Here is a 15,780-nt window from a genome sequence, read left to right as displayed (position 1 = left end):
TTAGGGATGCCAGTTTGTTAAACCCTGGCAGGATGAGAAGGACACTCTCTACATCATTGAAGAAATGCCTTATTTACTGAGGTTGCCAGCTGTGTTATGTCCTTTCAAGGAATGCTGTTTCCTATATCTTCTAGGGTGTTTCCTGTAGCTTCTAGGGCAGAACATTTGAAGATGTTGCTTCAACATTTTAACTTCAGCATAGGAGAACTAGATGGTTTGAACAGCGTAATTTACATTCAAACATTTATGCTTCAGAAAGCTAGAGGTAATTCTGTTGTGCAGTCCTTCAAATACCTCAAGGAAAACTACAATTTATCTGCTTCCATTGGAAAGAAGTGCTTTTAGGAAGGGCGTTTGCTTCCTGAGACAGAGCTAAAGTACCTTACTGGGACTGAGCTCAGCTAAGCCAGCTGACTGCTTGCAGAGAAAGAAACCTGCCAGTTCGCCCTAGAACAGGGGAAGATGTTGTTTGGAGGTTGCACTTCAGTCCCATGAAAAGAAAGGTAACCATGCAGAGTGTGTCTCGTGTATACACCTGTGCCTGTTGCAAAATGCTTTCTAAGTTCAGTATTCTGTTTGAATTAGGGAAGCGATTGTCTAAATTCTGGTAAACGAGGTGCTTTCTCTGGTACTTCCTCATTTGAAATCTCCTAGAAATCAGGGCTCTGCCTTAAGTGTATTTTTGCTCAGTGTTAGAGGGTTTGAAGCACTGGAACAGCCTGCCCAGGGAGGTGGTGGAGTCACCATCCCTGGAGGTATTTAAGAAACGTGTAGACATGGCTCTTCAGGGCATGCTCTAGTGCCCAGGATTGTTGGTTTGTGGTGGGGCGTTGTGTGTGAGGTTGTGGGTGTGGGGTTTAGTTGGTGGGTGCTTTTTTTTTGGTTTTTTTTTTGTTTGCTTGTTTGTTTGTTTTTGTGTTGTGGGTTTTTTTGTTTGTTTGTTTGTTTGTTTTTTAATGTGGTTGGACTCGATGATCTCAAAGGTCCCTTCCAACCACTAAGATTCTGTGATTCTGTGTGATTCTGTGAAGAGCCTGGTGACAGTCTGGCCCTTGTGCACCTTCCTGCACGCTGTGTTGTTCTGCAGACTTCGCACTAAACAGGAGCAGGACAAGCATGTCTGAGATGAATGTGTCTGCTCTCTTTTTTCTTCTTTCACAAAGAGTAACTAAAGCACAAAAATACAGCCCAGTGAAAGGGTCAGAGCTAATAATAATCACCAAAAGTCCTGGCATCTAGTTCAGCTTTCAGGTTGCACTTGAATTTTGAAAACTATGTTTTTATGCTAGTCTGGTATTATGATAACAGCTAAGCTAACTATTCTCTTGTTTTTCTGTTGTAGTACAATAGGGTTTGGATTCCTCATAATGAAGAAGTTTGGCAGTCTGCAGAGATCACAAAAAACTACAAAGCTGGAGACCGTTTTCTCCATGTGCAATTAGAAGATGGAACTGTAAGGAGAAAAGCCTCAATTATTGTGGGATTTGCTGAGATATGTTTATGTAGAAACATACGACTCGCCGTTACAGGATCTAAATGACTTGTCTGTAGTTTCTTTTATGCTAACCCTGCAGTGAGCAGAATTTTATCATAGTGAAATTTGTACAGTAAGGGCTGTTTCCTACAAATAGGAAGAGTGCAATTCTACTATCTGTATAACATTAGTATAGAACACATACCTCGAAGATCACTTCACTTTTGAAACAAGCACTGAAACTCATCTTAAGTTGAATTAAATCAGAAGTGCAAGGCAGACATAGTTATTTCTCATGGAGAAAAAAGCTGTTGCTTTTTTTTCCCTAGAGTTACTGCTTTATGTAAGATCTGTTAATTTTAGCGTCTGAGTTCTTTACAGAGTTAGTATTTTGAAAACAGTACTTCTGTATTTCTGCATTCCTGTTCTGTAAAGACAGGTATTAAATGTATGATTAAATGGATTTGTTGAAAGAAACAGAAGTGAGTTTTAAACTTTCTGTAAGGAAAACTGAAGGGTTGGAAGTAAAGATAGTTTTAGAGCTGAGTTAAGTTCTGACCAGGTGTTTACTTTTGTTCAGTTGCAGCTGGACTGCCATTTTCATTTGTAGTTGAAATATGTATGTGTTCAGAGAGCTAAATGCATTTCCCATTTTTACAGATTTCAATACAAAATAATGTAAATAAAGAGAATGTAGCTCTCTTTTTAATGGACAACAAATTGCTCCATCTTACTTTAATGATCTGCAAGTGCTCTAAGTTCAGCGGGTTGTAGGGGGTTGATGAAATACAAGATCAGACAGGGCTCCGTCAGCCCCATAACTTCATGTAAAGGTAGAAGATCAATTTGTTTTTATGCAAACATAAGGCGTTTTATGATATTTCAAGTAATGTTTGTTGACAGGAACTTAATTACCCTGTTGATCCAGCTGCCTTGCCACCCCTACGAAATCCTGACATACTTGTTGGTGAAAATGATCTCACTGCACTTAGTTATCTCCATGAACCAGCTGTTCTACACAATCTTAAAGTTCGTTTTGTGGAGTCTAAACTTATCTACACCTATAGTGGTAAGCAAAGTGAAATGCAGGGTTTAAAAAAAAATCTTAAAAAAAATAGTAATCTTGGGTTAGTTTGCAATATGATGTGAGTAATGTTTTCTTCAAGTGCATTTTAACTCATTCAAGTTAACTCATGTTTGTATAGATACAGACTTGTTGGTTGATCAGGATCTCCTACCTAGTTTAGAAAATATTGCTACTTTGTATCAGTTTAGCTGTTGCTGATAACCAGCATTTCATTGAAGTAACCTATGTTTTGGTTTTGTTTTGTACATTTGATTGTAGGAATAATTTTGGTTGCAATAAACCCCTATAAACAGTTGCCAATATACGGAGATGCTATTATCCATGCATACAGTGGGCAAAACATGGGAGACATGGATCCACATATATTTGCTGTGGCAGAAGAAGCATACAAGCAAATGGCAAGGTTCAGTATGTTACTTAATGTCCGTAAATAACACTAGAAGTCTAGTGGCAGTCAGTGTTAATATGTAATTTAATTTAACTGTGTGTGTGCCATTGACTATTAAGAATACCTTTGAATGGCTAACTTAACTAGAGCAAGAGTAATTCCTTAACCAACTGAGGAATTTTTAGAACTCGTAGCTATTTTCATTCTTGGTGAGGGACAAAACACTGTCTTAGCTGAGTGAATAGCAATGACATCAGCCTTCAGATTACAACTGAAGAGGAGTAAGAGAAGAACAGATGAAAGATGAAACTGATAAGAGAGTTGACCACAGCTGTGTTTTCATACATTTGTTTCATATTTCTAATTCTTACATTTATAAACACATTATAGACATATCTGATTTAAACTGATTATTCGGTTTCAGAAATAACAAAAATCAGTCTATTATAGTCAGTGGAGAATCGGGAGCTGGAAAGACTGTGTCTGCGAGATACACTATGAGATACTTTGCCACTGTGAGTAAGTCAAGCAGCAATGCACATGTGGAGGATAAAGTATTGGCATCCAATCCAATAACTGAGGTAAGTTTCGGAGAGTATCTGTCAAGTCTGTACTCATGAAGGAAAGAATTCTGAGAGCTGCTGGGAACTTTTGTTTGAAATCTTCAGGGACGTTTTAGCTACCTGAGTTAAATACCTAAATTAGAGGTTTAGCCTCTGAATGTTTCTGGTGGAAAGAGGTAGTCAGCTTCAGGAACACCCAGGTTCTGCCCAATTTAACAGTGGCCCTTTGGAGGCACTAGTTTGCCTCCAGAGTTTTATTTTACCACATCCTGTTAATTAGATGATGAGAAAACAATATTGAACAAGTTGTTTGTTTTTATTAATTGGAATAGAAACTGATTAACGTTCCTTTTGGTGAGAAAACATATTTTCTCTAATTCTCAGTTTATGTAGCGTTATACTGTTTGACTTGAGACTTGTCTTCAAATTTGGGCCTCAAACTTTAAATCTCACAGCTCAATGCTAGATTGATCCTTGAGCATCTTTGATTTGAGGAACTTGTAGTTGAGTCATGTTTTGACAAAGTTATTCTCATGAAAGATGCAAATAAAATTCTAAAAGTTTATAATTTTTGTAGGCTGTTGGCAATGCAAAAACCACGCGGAATGATAATAGCAGTCGATTTGGAAAATACACTGAAATCAGTTTTGATCAGCGTTACCAAATCATTGGAGCTAACATGAGAACATACCTGCTTGAGAAATCCAGAGTTGTCTTCCAGGTGGGTAAAATAAATCTTAAAACACTCGATGTCAGTATAGCTAATAATGTACTGTCCTTTACTAGTTTCATATAGAAAATGTTATGTGAAGTTCTGAATAGTATGTCTAATTAGCATTTGATTTATTTTTTAATAGGAGCTAGTCTTATTTATAATAAGAAACTAATTTATTCCATGTTCTTCCTTACGTTGAGTGGAGGATGTATCTCAGGGACAATTCTCTGGGATAAGTGCAAGAAGAATTTGAGAAACCTGTGGCTTTCAGTCACAATAGTAACACATGCCAATTGTACCTAGCAAGGAACAATGTATATAGAGCAGAGGGAGTCTCAGTAAAAAAACTAACTGAAAATTTATAAGGCCGGGGCTTGTTGCATGTGACTCATTATAGTGTCAGAGCATAATTGTGATAATCTACCAAAGAAAGCATTTAATTTTTTTAAGTATTTTAACAAAGTTTTCCTTTTTAGTAGTATTGTAACTTTTCAAGTACTATTAAGAATACTTCTATGTATCTGCTGCCTGACGGATGGTTTAGAATAGTTTTCTGAGTTACCACAGGGCATTGTTACAGTTGGCACTCCCACACAGTTCATTCCAGTATTTGTCAGTTCTTATTAGTAGATGGTTGTTCAGGCTGAAGAAATTATTAGAGTAACAGCCGCGGGGAAAGAACGCAGCAGATCGGTGATGGAAATAAGGTGTTCTTGAATTAATCACTTTCAAAGCTCTTGTTGAAGTCTAAGATGTGCCATTTTAATGTTGGGCAGTTTCTTTGCCAAACAACGTTGCAGCAGAATTTGGACTTCTGGTGTCATTATCTCTTTGCAGTAGTGTTGATTATCAAATGTTTTTCTGTTTGACTGTTGTTTTGAGTTTTGTCTTTTTTTTTTCCTGTCTGTAATGCTATTCTTTGTTTTAATTTAACAGTCAGAGAATGAGAGAAACTACCATATATTCTATCAGTTGTGTGCATCTGCTGTGCAACCTGAATTTAAGCATCTGAAATTAGGTAGGTCTCAAGAAAATAACCTATTTCTAATTTTTGCATTGCAGTATTTTGAGGATTGGATTTTCAAGTGCTAGAATGTTAAGTGCTTTGCAGCATAGATCTCACAGACTTACAATAGGACTTGCATTTTTAAGTCACTTAGCTATTAATCCTGTTTGTATTGAACTTGGTAGCACATCCCTAGTAACGTGAATAGCGCATGATCAAGTGCCTAAGTGTCTTTGAAAATCTTATTCTAGTATTTCTGTACTGACAGATGCCATAATGACAGTTTAGGGGGCTTGACTCATTCATCTCCAGAGAAGCTTTAATGCCACCTGGGACAAGCAGGCCTTAGGTATATGTTTACTCAGTCTTCATTCCTGTTTGTTTATTACGTCAACTATTAAGATTGCCAGGAATTATGAATACTAATTCATGCTAGTTTAACCAAGTTAGGCACATAGATGTCTCTCAGAAAAAGAGGACCTCCAGCTCATTGTTAAAGAGCAGTCATCTGAAAGCATCTTCAATTTTCTGGTGTTACAAGAGCCTTTAACAAGCAGCTACCCCCAATCCCAAATCTTCTAGCATTACAAGTTTTGCTTTTTATCTGTAGGAAGCGCAGAAGAATTTAACTACACAAGAATGGGTGGCAGCACAGTAATAGAAGGAGTTGATGACAGAGCAAATATGGTGGAGACTCAGAAGACGTTTGCCTTACTGGGTAAATTCTTGGGAATACCTACTCAATGGATTTAAAAAATTATTTTTTTCTGAAATGGGCAAAAGTGAATTGTTTCTGAAGTGTTCAAAATGTTAGTAGTAATTACCAAAACAATTGCCTTCGTAGCTTATACATTGCACTGTTGGTCTGTTTTTAAAGTACTTGGCAAGAGCAATTTTTGAAGTACTAGACTTAGGAATTTGTGTTTGTTGCTAGTCGTCAGAATCACTAGAGGCTGGAGTCTTCTTGGCCCTTAAGCTAACGTGTGACAGAAGTGGAATTGAAAGCTTCTTTGCCCCTATATGGCTTATGTGAAAGCCAAATCAGACTCAAGCTGGCACTTGGGGAGGTACAGGAATTTATGCCTAATCTCTCATCTGATCAGGCAGGAAGAAAGTAGGCAGAATCAAGGCTTTGCGTAGTGGTCTGTGGAAATGCTATACAATTCTTGACTACACAACAAAGCAAGTAATCCAGCATTGTGCTATTTTAATTAATTGTACTGTTTCTGAGTATTTGAAATAATTGAGAATTGTTCTTTTAGGCCTGAAGGGGGATTTTCAGATGGATGTTTTTAAAATGCTGGCAGCAATCCTACATTTAGGCAACGTGGGAATAACAGCTGTTGGAGATGAAAGGTCATCCATCAGTGTAAGGAAGCAGTTCATTCACATACCAGCATTGTCTTTTATATTCTATATTCTAGTCCTTTAGCAATAGTTTTCCTCGTATCTGGGGCTCAGAGCGGCATTAAATCTGGTACACTACACTTGAGAGATTTCTCCATCTTCATCTGTATAGAATCAGAGAGAGTGTTTATGCGAATCCTGGTTTGTGCCCAAGTTCAGAAAGTCTGAACAGAAGGCAAAATGTGGCTAGGAGAGCCCCATTGGAAAAGCCATTTGGGACTGCCTGCAGGATACAGGAAACAGAGCGTTGTCAAACCTGCTCAGAATGTGTCCCAGCAGATTATGCAAGTCTAAAACGCACGGACACCTGAACATAGACTAAAGTAGCTTTTTCTTTCAATATCTTAATCCAAAGCATGTCATCTGGACTAAGTTTTTCTCTCCTGTATCAGGAGCTCTACCTAGTATTACTTGCTTTAGCTTTTGATATTTTGCCAAATGAAGAAGTGAACAGAGCCTCTTTTCTATCTGAAAATAGAAGTCATTTTTTGATGTCAGCAGTGCCAGGACCCCACTGTCTAGACAACAGTTAAAGTATTAAAAGTAATCTAATAATATTTATTTATCTTCTTTGAAGCTGGAAGATAAACATCTCAATATATTCTGTGAACTTTTGGATTTAAACTGTGACAAAATGGCACAATGGCTCTGCCACCGAAAGATTATCACTACCTCAGAGACTGTAATAAAGCCGATGACAAGAACTCAGGCTGTTAATGCAAGGGATGCTCTGGCAAAGAAGATCTATTCTCATTTATTTGACTTTATTGTGGAAAGGATTAACCAAGCTTTGCAGTTCCCTGGCAAGCAACATACTTTTATTGGTGTTTTGGACATTTATGGGTAAGAACGTCTCTGGAAACAAATATATAAATATTGGTATTTTTTGTGAATGAGGTTTAAATTTAACTTTTGATATTATACTTCTAAATATAACTGGATTTTTTTGGCTCTGCTATGGCTGGTAACATTAACATCTAGGGAAGTTTTGAAATGCCTTAGCATCTTCATTAGTCTTATGACTATTTCATTTTCTTAGAAATATTAGGATAGCTCCAAAGTCTTACAAGGATATTTGTATTTAAGTCAAGGGATTTTTTTTTCACTGAATTTCACTGAATTTTTAGAGTTGGAAGGGACCATAAAGATATCTAGTCAACTCCCCTGCTGAAGCAGGATTGCCCAGAGCATGTCAGAGCATGTTACTCAGGACTGCATCCAGGCGGGTCTTGAAAATCTCCAAAGAAGGGAACTCCACAACCTCCCTGGGCAGCCTGTTCCAGTGCTCTGTCACCCCCACCGTAAAGAAGTTTCTTCTCATATTTGAGTGGAAAATAGTGGAAAAAATTTTTTGACTGGAAAAATTTTTCTCCAATACCGTTTCATCACCTGATTGTTTTTTTTTTTCTTATTCAATGTCTTTCAGCTTTGAAACCTTTGATGTGAACAGTTTTGAACAATTTTGCATCAATTATGCTAATGAAAAGCTGCAGCAGCAGTTTAACCTGGTATGTTCTTTTATTTGTTATAGTTCTTTATCTTATTTTGATTCAGTTTTGAAATTGTCGGTGATGGATGATGGCAAATATATTTTTATTTGAGTAATGGATATTTCTGGATAATGGCTATCCAGTAATGGATAAAAATATTTTATTTTTATATATATACATACATACACACGCACACGTGTGTATATATATAATGAATATTTTATAATATATATAATTCATATATGTAATTCATATATAATGAACATATATAATGAAAATTTATGAGTTTTTCTTACAAGACAGGCATATACTGTACTATAAAATGCATAAGTATTTTGTTTCTATCTTACATATACAATCACAAGCATGCACACGTATATATTTGCTTCCTTAATATTAATCTTACATTTTTATAATTTTCACATATCTAGCATGTCTTTAAACTTGAACAAGAAGAATATATGAAGGAAGATATCCCATGGACTTTAATAGACTTCTATGACAACCAGCCTGTCATTGACCTTATTGAAGCTAAAATGGGAATTTTAGAACTTCTGGATGAAGAGTGCTTGGTAATTTAAAAATTCTTGTATTTATGAGCTCATAAAAAAGCTTGTGGGTTAATCTGTATTTTGTTCTTGTTAAATGGGAAGTAGAGCATTTTCCTCATAAAAGGAACATTAATGTTTGTCCTCTATTTGGTACTTTTAATTGTAAGCCACTTAAGTCTACTTTTATCTTGTAAAATTAATAACCTAAAACTAAATTCTTACCTAGAATCTAACCCAGAAACTAGATTTCTTCAGTGTGAGGGTAGCTGAGTACTAGAACATGTAAAGCAGAGGCACAGTGGGATCCCCATCCTTGGATACTTTTTGGATTTGAGTTGAAACAGAAGCTTGATCTAGTGTTGACGGTAGCCTTGCTCCAAGCAGGAATTTGGCCTACTCAGTCTCCAGGGTTCTTTCCCACCAATATTTCTACAATTCAGTTATTCCATGAATCACTAACCTGGTAAAAAAAAAAAACTGTCTTCCTTTCATTTTTAACAAATTCTTGTTGAATGCATCAAGGCTACATCTTTGTTTTTTCTTCTTTAGTCTTACTGTTTTTTTCTCTGTGCTTCTCTCCTGACTGTAGCAATTCCTGAATCTATATTTATTCTTCTACGTATGTGTAGTTCCCTTAGGCTTCTGAAGCTATTGAAGTAGCTCTGTCAGTGAAGAACTGGGCAGGGAGAGGTGAGAGCTCTTAAAATGTTGTTTAAAAGGTGCTTTGATGATATTGGAAAATCATACTTCTCAGAATCCAAACCATAGAGTAATAAGGGGGAAATTAGGGAATATTCCTTAACTCATTAGTTTATCTGTTATTCTGCTCATTAGCATTCTCAGGGATCAGAGAGCAGGTAGCATCCTCTCAGGATAAATTGATTTATGAGTCATCAGAGAATTAACTCTAATTAACATAAATATGACCACTTTTCTTAGAATGATTTGCTACAGGGAGCCACTATTCTGAAAAGACAAAAACTGGTTGTTATTAATAACTCACTGAAGATGCATTATTCAGAATTTGATTTATTGATTGTAAGCAGTTTTGCTGTTTTTAATAGTCCAGCAGAGTTCTGTTAAAGAGATTGCCCTTCTTATTTTTACAGTTACCTCATGGAACAGATGAAAACTGGCTTCAAAAGCTATATAATAATTTTGTCAATAAAAATGCACTCTTTGAAAAGCCGAGAATGTCAAACACATCTTTCATCATTCAACACTTTGCTGATAAGGTAGAGTGTAAACAATCCAGTATTATTTCACCTCGTTTCTAGCAGTAGCTCATTCAGAAAAGAAATAAACTTACAAAATAGAGGGAATAGTAACCACACGTTTGGAACTTCTATAAAATCTATCTTCGGTACATAGTGCTATTTATTGGTAATACTGCCCAAAACTTGCCATTTAAACATAAGAAGTGCTTAAGATAATGAATTTGGGAGTATAAAAATAAATCATCAAGATACAAAGAGGCAGCAAAAGAGTGCAATGTATAAATAAAATAGTTGAGGTTGTAGTCTGTACACACTTTAGTCTCAGTTATTTACATTTCAAATGTAGTATTCCTTTTTTGGTGTTTTGATTTGAAATCGTAGAATAGTGAAGAGAGGAAGAAAGAAATTCCTAATGAAGGCAGAAGGAAATTGCAGTTGATGGTGGATTCTGACAGTTTTCCCTGCTTCTAAATTTGCAGTATGCATGTATGTATGCTTGCTGTAATGAAACTGGTAAAAGCAGAGTTTCAGCCATCACATTTAAGACTAATAAAGACCTGTTGGCCACCACAGCTTAGAGAGTAAAAATTACTGGTTTGTTAACTGTTCATGTATTGCTGAAAAGTTAATAATTTTACCCATTTGCACAGGTAGAATATAAATGCGAAGGATTTCTGGAAAAAAACAGAGATACAGTACATGAAGTATTGATTGAAATCTTGAAAGAGAGCAAGGTTTGTGAACAATCAGTAATGATTAATTTTCTAAATACCTGATTTTACTGTAATTTATTCAGATCTGATTTTAAAAGATTTTTTTCTAATAAAAAGATTTTCTTATAGGTCAAATCAATTATTTTAGTCTTAATTTTTATTAATATTCTACAAGTGTGTATCTTTAATGTCAAAATAACATACAAGATGGAAAAACACAGTATTCAACTTTTTCATATATGTGCATTTACTTTGCTAGTTATGTTAGTATTTTTTGTTCTCTTAGTATCTCCCTTGAACAGCATTTTGGAATCCTTAAGACTGAACAATTCACTTAATTATTTCTTTTTCTGTAGTCATTGCATGTAGCTTTGATAGGTGGCTTATCTTTAACAGCTGCCTCTGTTTATTCTTCAAAAGAGATTAAGAGAATGCCAGGGCAGGGAAAACATCAGATGTCTTATATGTGCCTGCCACTTCCCATCTGCTTGAAGGCCCTGGCCCTTTCAGGTCCACAGCTTAGTCTCAATAAGCATTAAGATCGATGGGATTTGCATTTTATGTTACAGTAATAAATGTATTTATGTATTTAAATGTTCTTACAGTTGCACAGTATTTTAACTGCGATTCTTTCACCACTCTTTTAGTTTCATCTGTGTACAAATTTTTTTCAAGACAATCCAGTGTCCGTTTCACCTTTCAGTTCAACTATAAACATCAAATCTGCAAGACCTGTTCTCAAGCCACCTAACAAACAGCTCCGGATGACTGTTGGCAATAAGGTACTACATAAAGGTGTTATTCTGTGATGCATGTACTTTCAGGGAAGTGCATTGGGCAGTCTGAGGCTGTGGCGCTGTGTTCTGTTACTGGTCACGGTGGATGGTCCAGTTTTCAGTACAGCAAGAGCCGGTCACAATGCAGTGCTTCAGGTCTGGGTATAAGTAGGTGTGTTTAATTTATATATAGGAGACTGTTAAATTTCTGGCGTTTAAGATATAAACTGTTAGAAAATCTCCCAGTGTCCAGCCAAAACCTAACAAAGAATTAAAAAATGAAGATTTTACTTTTTCCTTAGCTGTAAATGTTTCATTAGCAAAACTGTTATGTGTGATATTTTCTAGTTCCGGAGTTCTTTGTCTTTACTTATGGTGACACTCAATGCAACCACCCCTCATTATGTACGATGCATAAAGCCAAATGATGAGAAGTTGCCTTTTGAGTAAGTATGCTAGTGGTGTTGAGCTGTTACATTACCTTTAAAATTAAAAGAATATTTTTCTGTTTTGCAGTAGCTACATGTCAGCAAGCTAAATTCTTATTGTTGAACAACTTCCCATGCAGAACATGTTTTTCCTTTCAAGACACCTTTCCAAAATAAAAAAATACTGTCTTGTTACAAAAATAGAATCATTCAGTAATAGTTACTAAAAATCTTAAAAATTCTTTATTGCCCTAAAATTTTTTCAAGTCTGATATTAGTGTATTTGTCATAACATTTTTAGGGGAAAGGTTGCCCACCTTTGATTTAAGTTGGTGGATATTTTGTTTAGGTGTGTTTGCTCTTGTACAGTATGGATTGGCACCAGTTCATATTTAAGGAATAAAAGCCACTGCAGTTTTCTTTGCGAACTTCCCTTTTGTCCACAGAAATATTTAGAGGAACTTTAGAAGTCAGAAAGGTATGACCAGTGTTGAACACAGCCTTGCCTTTTTCCCCATAGTTTTTATCACTTCAATGTTATAATACAATCATATATGCCAGATAGTTTGCATCATTCCTATGTCTAGCTTGAAAACCACTAATTGTGAGCAGGAGTTAACCTTGATGCAGCTATTGGTCTGGTTTGTGGGCAGACCTGTGCAATCTGGTTTCAGTTATACAGCTTTTAGCTGGAAGGTAGTGTGATGACAAACGAAATAAAAGCTTTTGTCATATCTGAGTAGGAGGGAAGAGGCAAACTTAGATTCTGAATTCATTTTTTTAAATGTGTTAGCCCATTTTCTTGAAGCCAGACAAAATCTGTCCATGCAAAACATGTTACAAGTGGCACTGTTTTGCTATTACTGCAGTGAGACCCCATTATTCCATGTAATAGCAATGAGGGGGGAAATAGCGTGAATAATATAAAAACATTTCTGCATTAGACTAGAAGAGCTTACCATGAGTTTGTGAAAGAACAATAGAGTCATCTGTCAGCCACAGGGATCTCTTAGCTAGTACTGGATCAACACTGTAGCGTGGCGCTGTGGTCCAGAATTGGAAAGGGTCTTTCCATGTCTTGTGTTGATCATCTTGAACCCAGATATTCATAATTGCTTTGTTCATAGTCAGTGTGCTAGTTAGTACTAAAGAGATGCTAGAAAGAGTTATTTCTCAATAGACTGGTGAGGGAATTTATTTCTGTGTATGTTTTGCACTGGGAGAGGCATGATGCTTTGCCACTTGGTGATACGAGCTTTTACAGTTAATATTGAAATGAAACAGGACTTTCCTTAAGAGAAAAATAAATATAGCCTTCCTTCTGTTTTGAGGCAGAAAAAGAAAACCCAGACCTCCTTAGTACATATTAAAAAAACCAAGTAAGACACCGTATAAAAAGTAGGGAAGCCTGCATCCTATGGGCAGAAATAGAAATCCAGCTAGTAGAACAGTTATAATTATTATAGCATGCCAACCCCAGCAAAAAAAGTAAAATATAACTCTGCTTTTTTAGGTTTGATTCAAAAAGAGTGGCTCAGCAACTGCGAGCATGTGGTGTTTTGGAAACTATTCGAATTAGTGCACAGAGCTACCCATCCAGGTAGGGATAGCGGTGGGCCTCCGTATGTCAAAAAATACTTAGGTGTCTCTTAAATTAATTGCATTTGCTACCTTTTTATTTTCCAGGTGGACTTATATTGAGTTTTTCAGCCGTTACAGCATTCTTATGACACAGCAGGAACTCTCCCTAAATGATAAGAAGCAGATTTGCAAGATTGTTTTGCAGCGGCTAATCCAGGTTAGTTTGTATTCGCTGACCCATTGTGTATTATAGCATGTATTATTAATAAAAGGTCTCTTTTGCCAAAAGTAGTATCTCACTCCTCAAGGAGGAAAGATATTTATGTTATTCTGTCTTTCCTGATTTAGTGTGTTGCACACAGGCTTGCAAGTCAATAATCTTGCATTGTGACACAGTGGTGATGTGGCCGTAGACAGGTGATTTAACCTCTCTGTGCTTAATATCTTCACTTGTGAAATGGAAGATACTCTACCTATATAAACTAGCGAACAGTAAACTGTATACAATTGTCAAGTATTAGAAGTTTATGCACACAAAAGGGCTTTTGATGGTGGAATGTAGCATATTGGTGAGCTGTTCTGAAAATGTGCTATTTTGCATATTGCTCCTGTTTGTTAGACAAGTCTGTCGTGATGAGGCTGGTCCAAGTCAAGCCAGTGATTCAAGTCGGCGTGTCAGGACTGAGTTCAGACCCAGGGATGTATAAGACCAAGCACAACCGTACTTGCCACATGGATTTGGCACATGCCAAGGGTGAGAGTCTGAGCTTAAAAGCAGCTTCTCCCCTGAGATTCTGTTCACACAGCTCGCTGATTCAAGGCCAGACGTGTGCACCAAAAAGTAGTGTTGAGCCCAAGGAACCAGATCTGTAGGAGGAGGTGAAGAGTTTGCTTTCAAGGCCTTGATCATAAGTCCAGATCCTCCCTCTAATTTGAGATCACTAGGGTGCAATTTCTGCATGTAATTCTCTGGTTCTTTCCTGCTAAGTGGATCTTCTCCCCGTATACTCCTATCTACAAAGAAGGCAGAGAAGATATTCTTATTTAGCAAGATCATGTCATTTCAGAGGAGCTGGACAGGAGTGACAACTTATAAAAGGAAGAGAGTGTCTGGTCTACAATAATAAACTAAAAACTTCATATATATGTATTGTTTTCTTTTCCAGGATCATAACCAGTATCAGTTTGGGAGAACAAAAATTTTCTTCAGAGCAGGACAGGTTGCTTACTTAGAAAAACTGCGATCGGATAAACTGAGACACGCATGCATCATGATCCAAAAGAGTGTTCGAGGCTGGCTGCAGCGGAAGAAATTCCTTCGCATAAAACAAGCAGCTATTATAATCCAGCAGTATTTCCGGGGGCAGCGGACTGTACGGTACTTGTGGCTGATAAATGAACTTGCTGTTAGGGCGTGCCTGAGGGGATATGGAAGGTTAAATTCATGCCCAGCACTAATTTGGAAGTGTAATTTTTAGGAAAGAGCAATTCAGATTGTATTTCCATTTCCTCTTGATTGTAATTATGGACTTGAAAATGTTCAAGTTACTCAGCTTATGTGAAGAAAGTACTCTGGCAGAGCTCAAATGTTGTCTGCCAGATTGCCGAGAGGCCTGTCTACCTGTAAGCGCAGTCATTAGCTAATGATGCGTGGCCTGGTTGTTGGCTTGCACTTACTGCTTAGCTTCAGAGCCAGAGAAGAAGTCAGGTAGCAGAAAGGAAAAGCAATTTACAAGGGTCTACAAATTAGTGTGTACAAATTATTACAAGGAATTATGCAGCAGAGAAACTGCACCAGTCATTCACAGAGCAGACTGAGAGGAAGTTGGCTCTGTGTAGGCTTTGAAATTTTCAGAAAGAGACCATCAGAACAATTGCTTGTGGAACAGATTTCAAAGATTGTGGATAATTCCCTCTCTTTCGCTTTGATTGAATAAAAAGCTGTGTTTTAGATAGTGGATGCCTGTTTTCATTATCTTTTGTGTGTATGTGATTTGGCTGACTGAGGGAATGAACATGAGAAATCTAATGTGACCTAAGTAAACTTTATTGTCTTTTGAATTAAGGCAAGCTATAACTGCAAGAAATCTGAAGGAAACGTGGGCAGCTATAATTATTCAGAAATACTGTCGGGGTTACCTGGTCCGTAGACTCTGCCAGCTCATCCATGTGGCTGCTGTAACAATTCAAGCTTATACAAGAGGATTTCTAGCAAGAAAAAAATACCAGAAGGTACAGCCTTTCAAAAATTATATTTCAGTAACTGGACACAGCTGTTGCTCTATAAGAAAGACCGGAGACAAGGGCAATGATCCCTACCACTTTATCTTTTGCATGTCTGGGTCTCATGTCTTCTACTCTGTTTTTATATTGTTACTATAAAA

At 36.8% G+C, this 15,780-nt stretch overlaps 1 protein-coding gene across 1 annotated transcript in view; it reads left to right on the top strand.

The window, feature by feature from the left end:
• MYO5C (myosin VC) overlaps window positions 1-15,780 on the top strand; it is a 35,309-nt gene that overhangs the window by 2,446 nt on the left and 17,083 nt on the right. The window contains exons 2-20 of the mRNA XM_074155951.1: window positions 1,343-1,453; window positions 2,378-2,543; window positions 2,820-2,964; window positions 3,374-3,530; window positions 4,090-4,233; window positions 5,164-5,245; window positions 5,844-5,951; window positions 6,496-6,602; window positions 7,218-7,483; window positions 8,067-8,148; window positions 8,562-8,702; window positions 9,791-9,916; window positions 10,549-10,632; window positions 11,259-11,393; window positions 11,736-11,833; window positions 13,329-13,415; window positions 13,502-13,613; window positions 14,563-14,774; window positions 15,463-15,628. Of these exons, the coding sequence (XP_074012052.1) occupies window positions 1,343-1,453; window positions 2,378-2,543; window positions 2,820-2,964; window positions 3,374-3,530; window positions 4,090-4,233; window positions 5,164-5,245; window positions 5,844-5,951; window positions 6,496-6,602; window positions 7,218-7,483; window positions 8,067-8,148; window positions 8,562-8,702; window positions 9,791-9,916; window positions 10,549-10,632; window positions 11,259-11,393; window positions 11,736-11,833; window positions 13,329-13,415; window positions 13,502-13,613; window positions 14,563-14,774; window positions 15,463-15,628 (2,529 nt within the window). The remainder of the gene's footprint in view (window positions 1-1,342; window positions 1,454-2,377; window positions 2,544-2,819; window positions 2,965-3,373; window positions 3,531-4,089; window positions 4,234-5,163; window positions 5,246-5,843; window positions 5,952-6,495; window positions 6,603-7,217; window positions 7,484-8,066; window positions 8,149-8,561; window positions 8,703-9,790; window positions 9,917-10,548; window positions 10,633-11,258; window positions 11,394-11,735; window positions 11,834-13,328; window positions 13,416-13,501; window positions 13,614-14,562; window positions 14,775-15,462; window positions 15,629-15,780) is intronic.

Source organism: Numenius arquata, chromosome 11 (genome assembly GCF_964106895.1).
Source record: "Numenius arquata chromosome 11, bNumArq3.hap1.1, whole genome shotgun sequence".
In the NCBI taxonomy this organism is placed as follows: Eukaryota; Metazoa; Chordata; class Aves; order Charadriiformes; family Scolopacidae; genus Numenius; species Numenius arquata.
The sequence above is the reverse complement of the archived record's forward strand: the minus strand, read 5'-3'. Positions and strand labels throughout refer to the sequence as shown.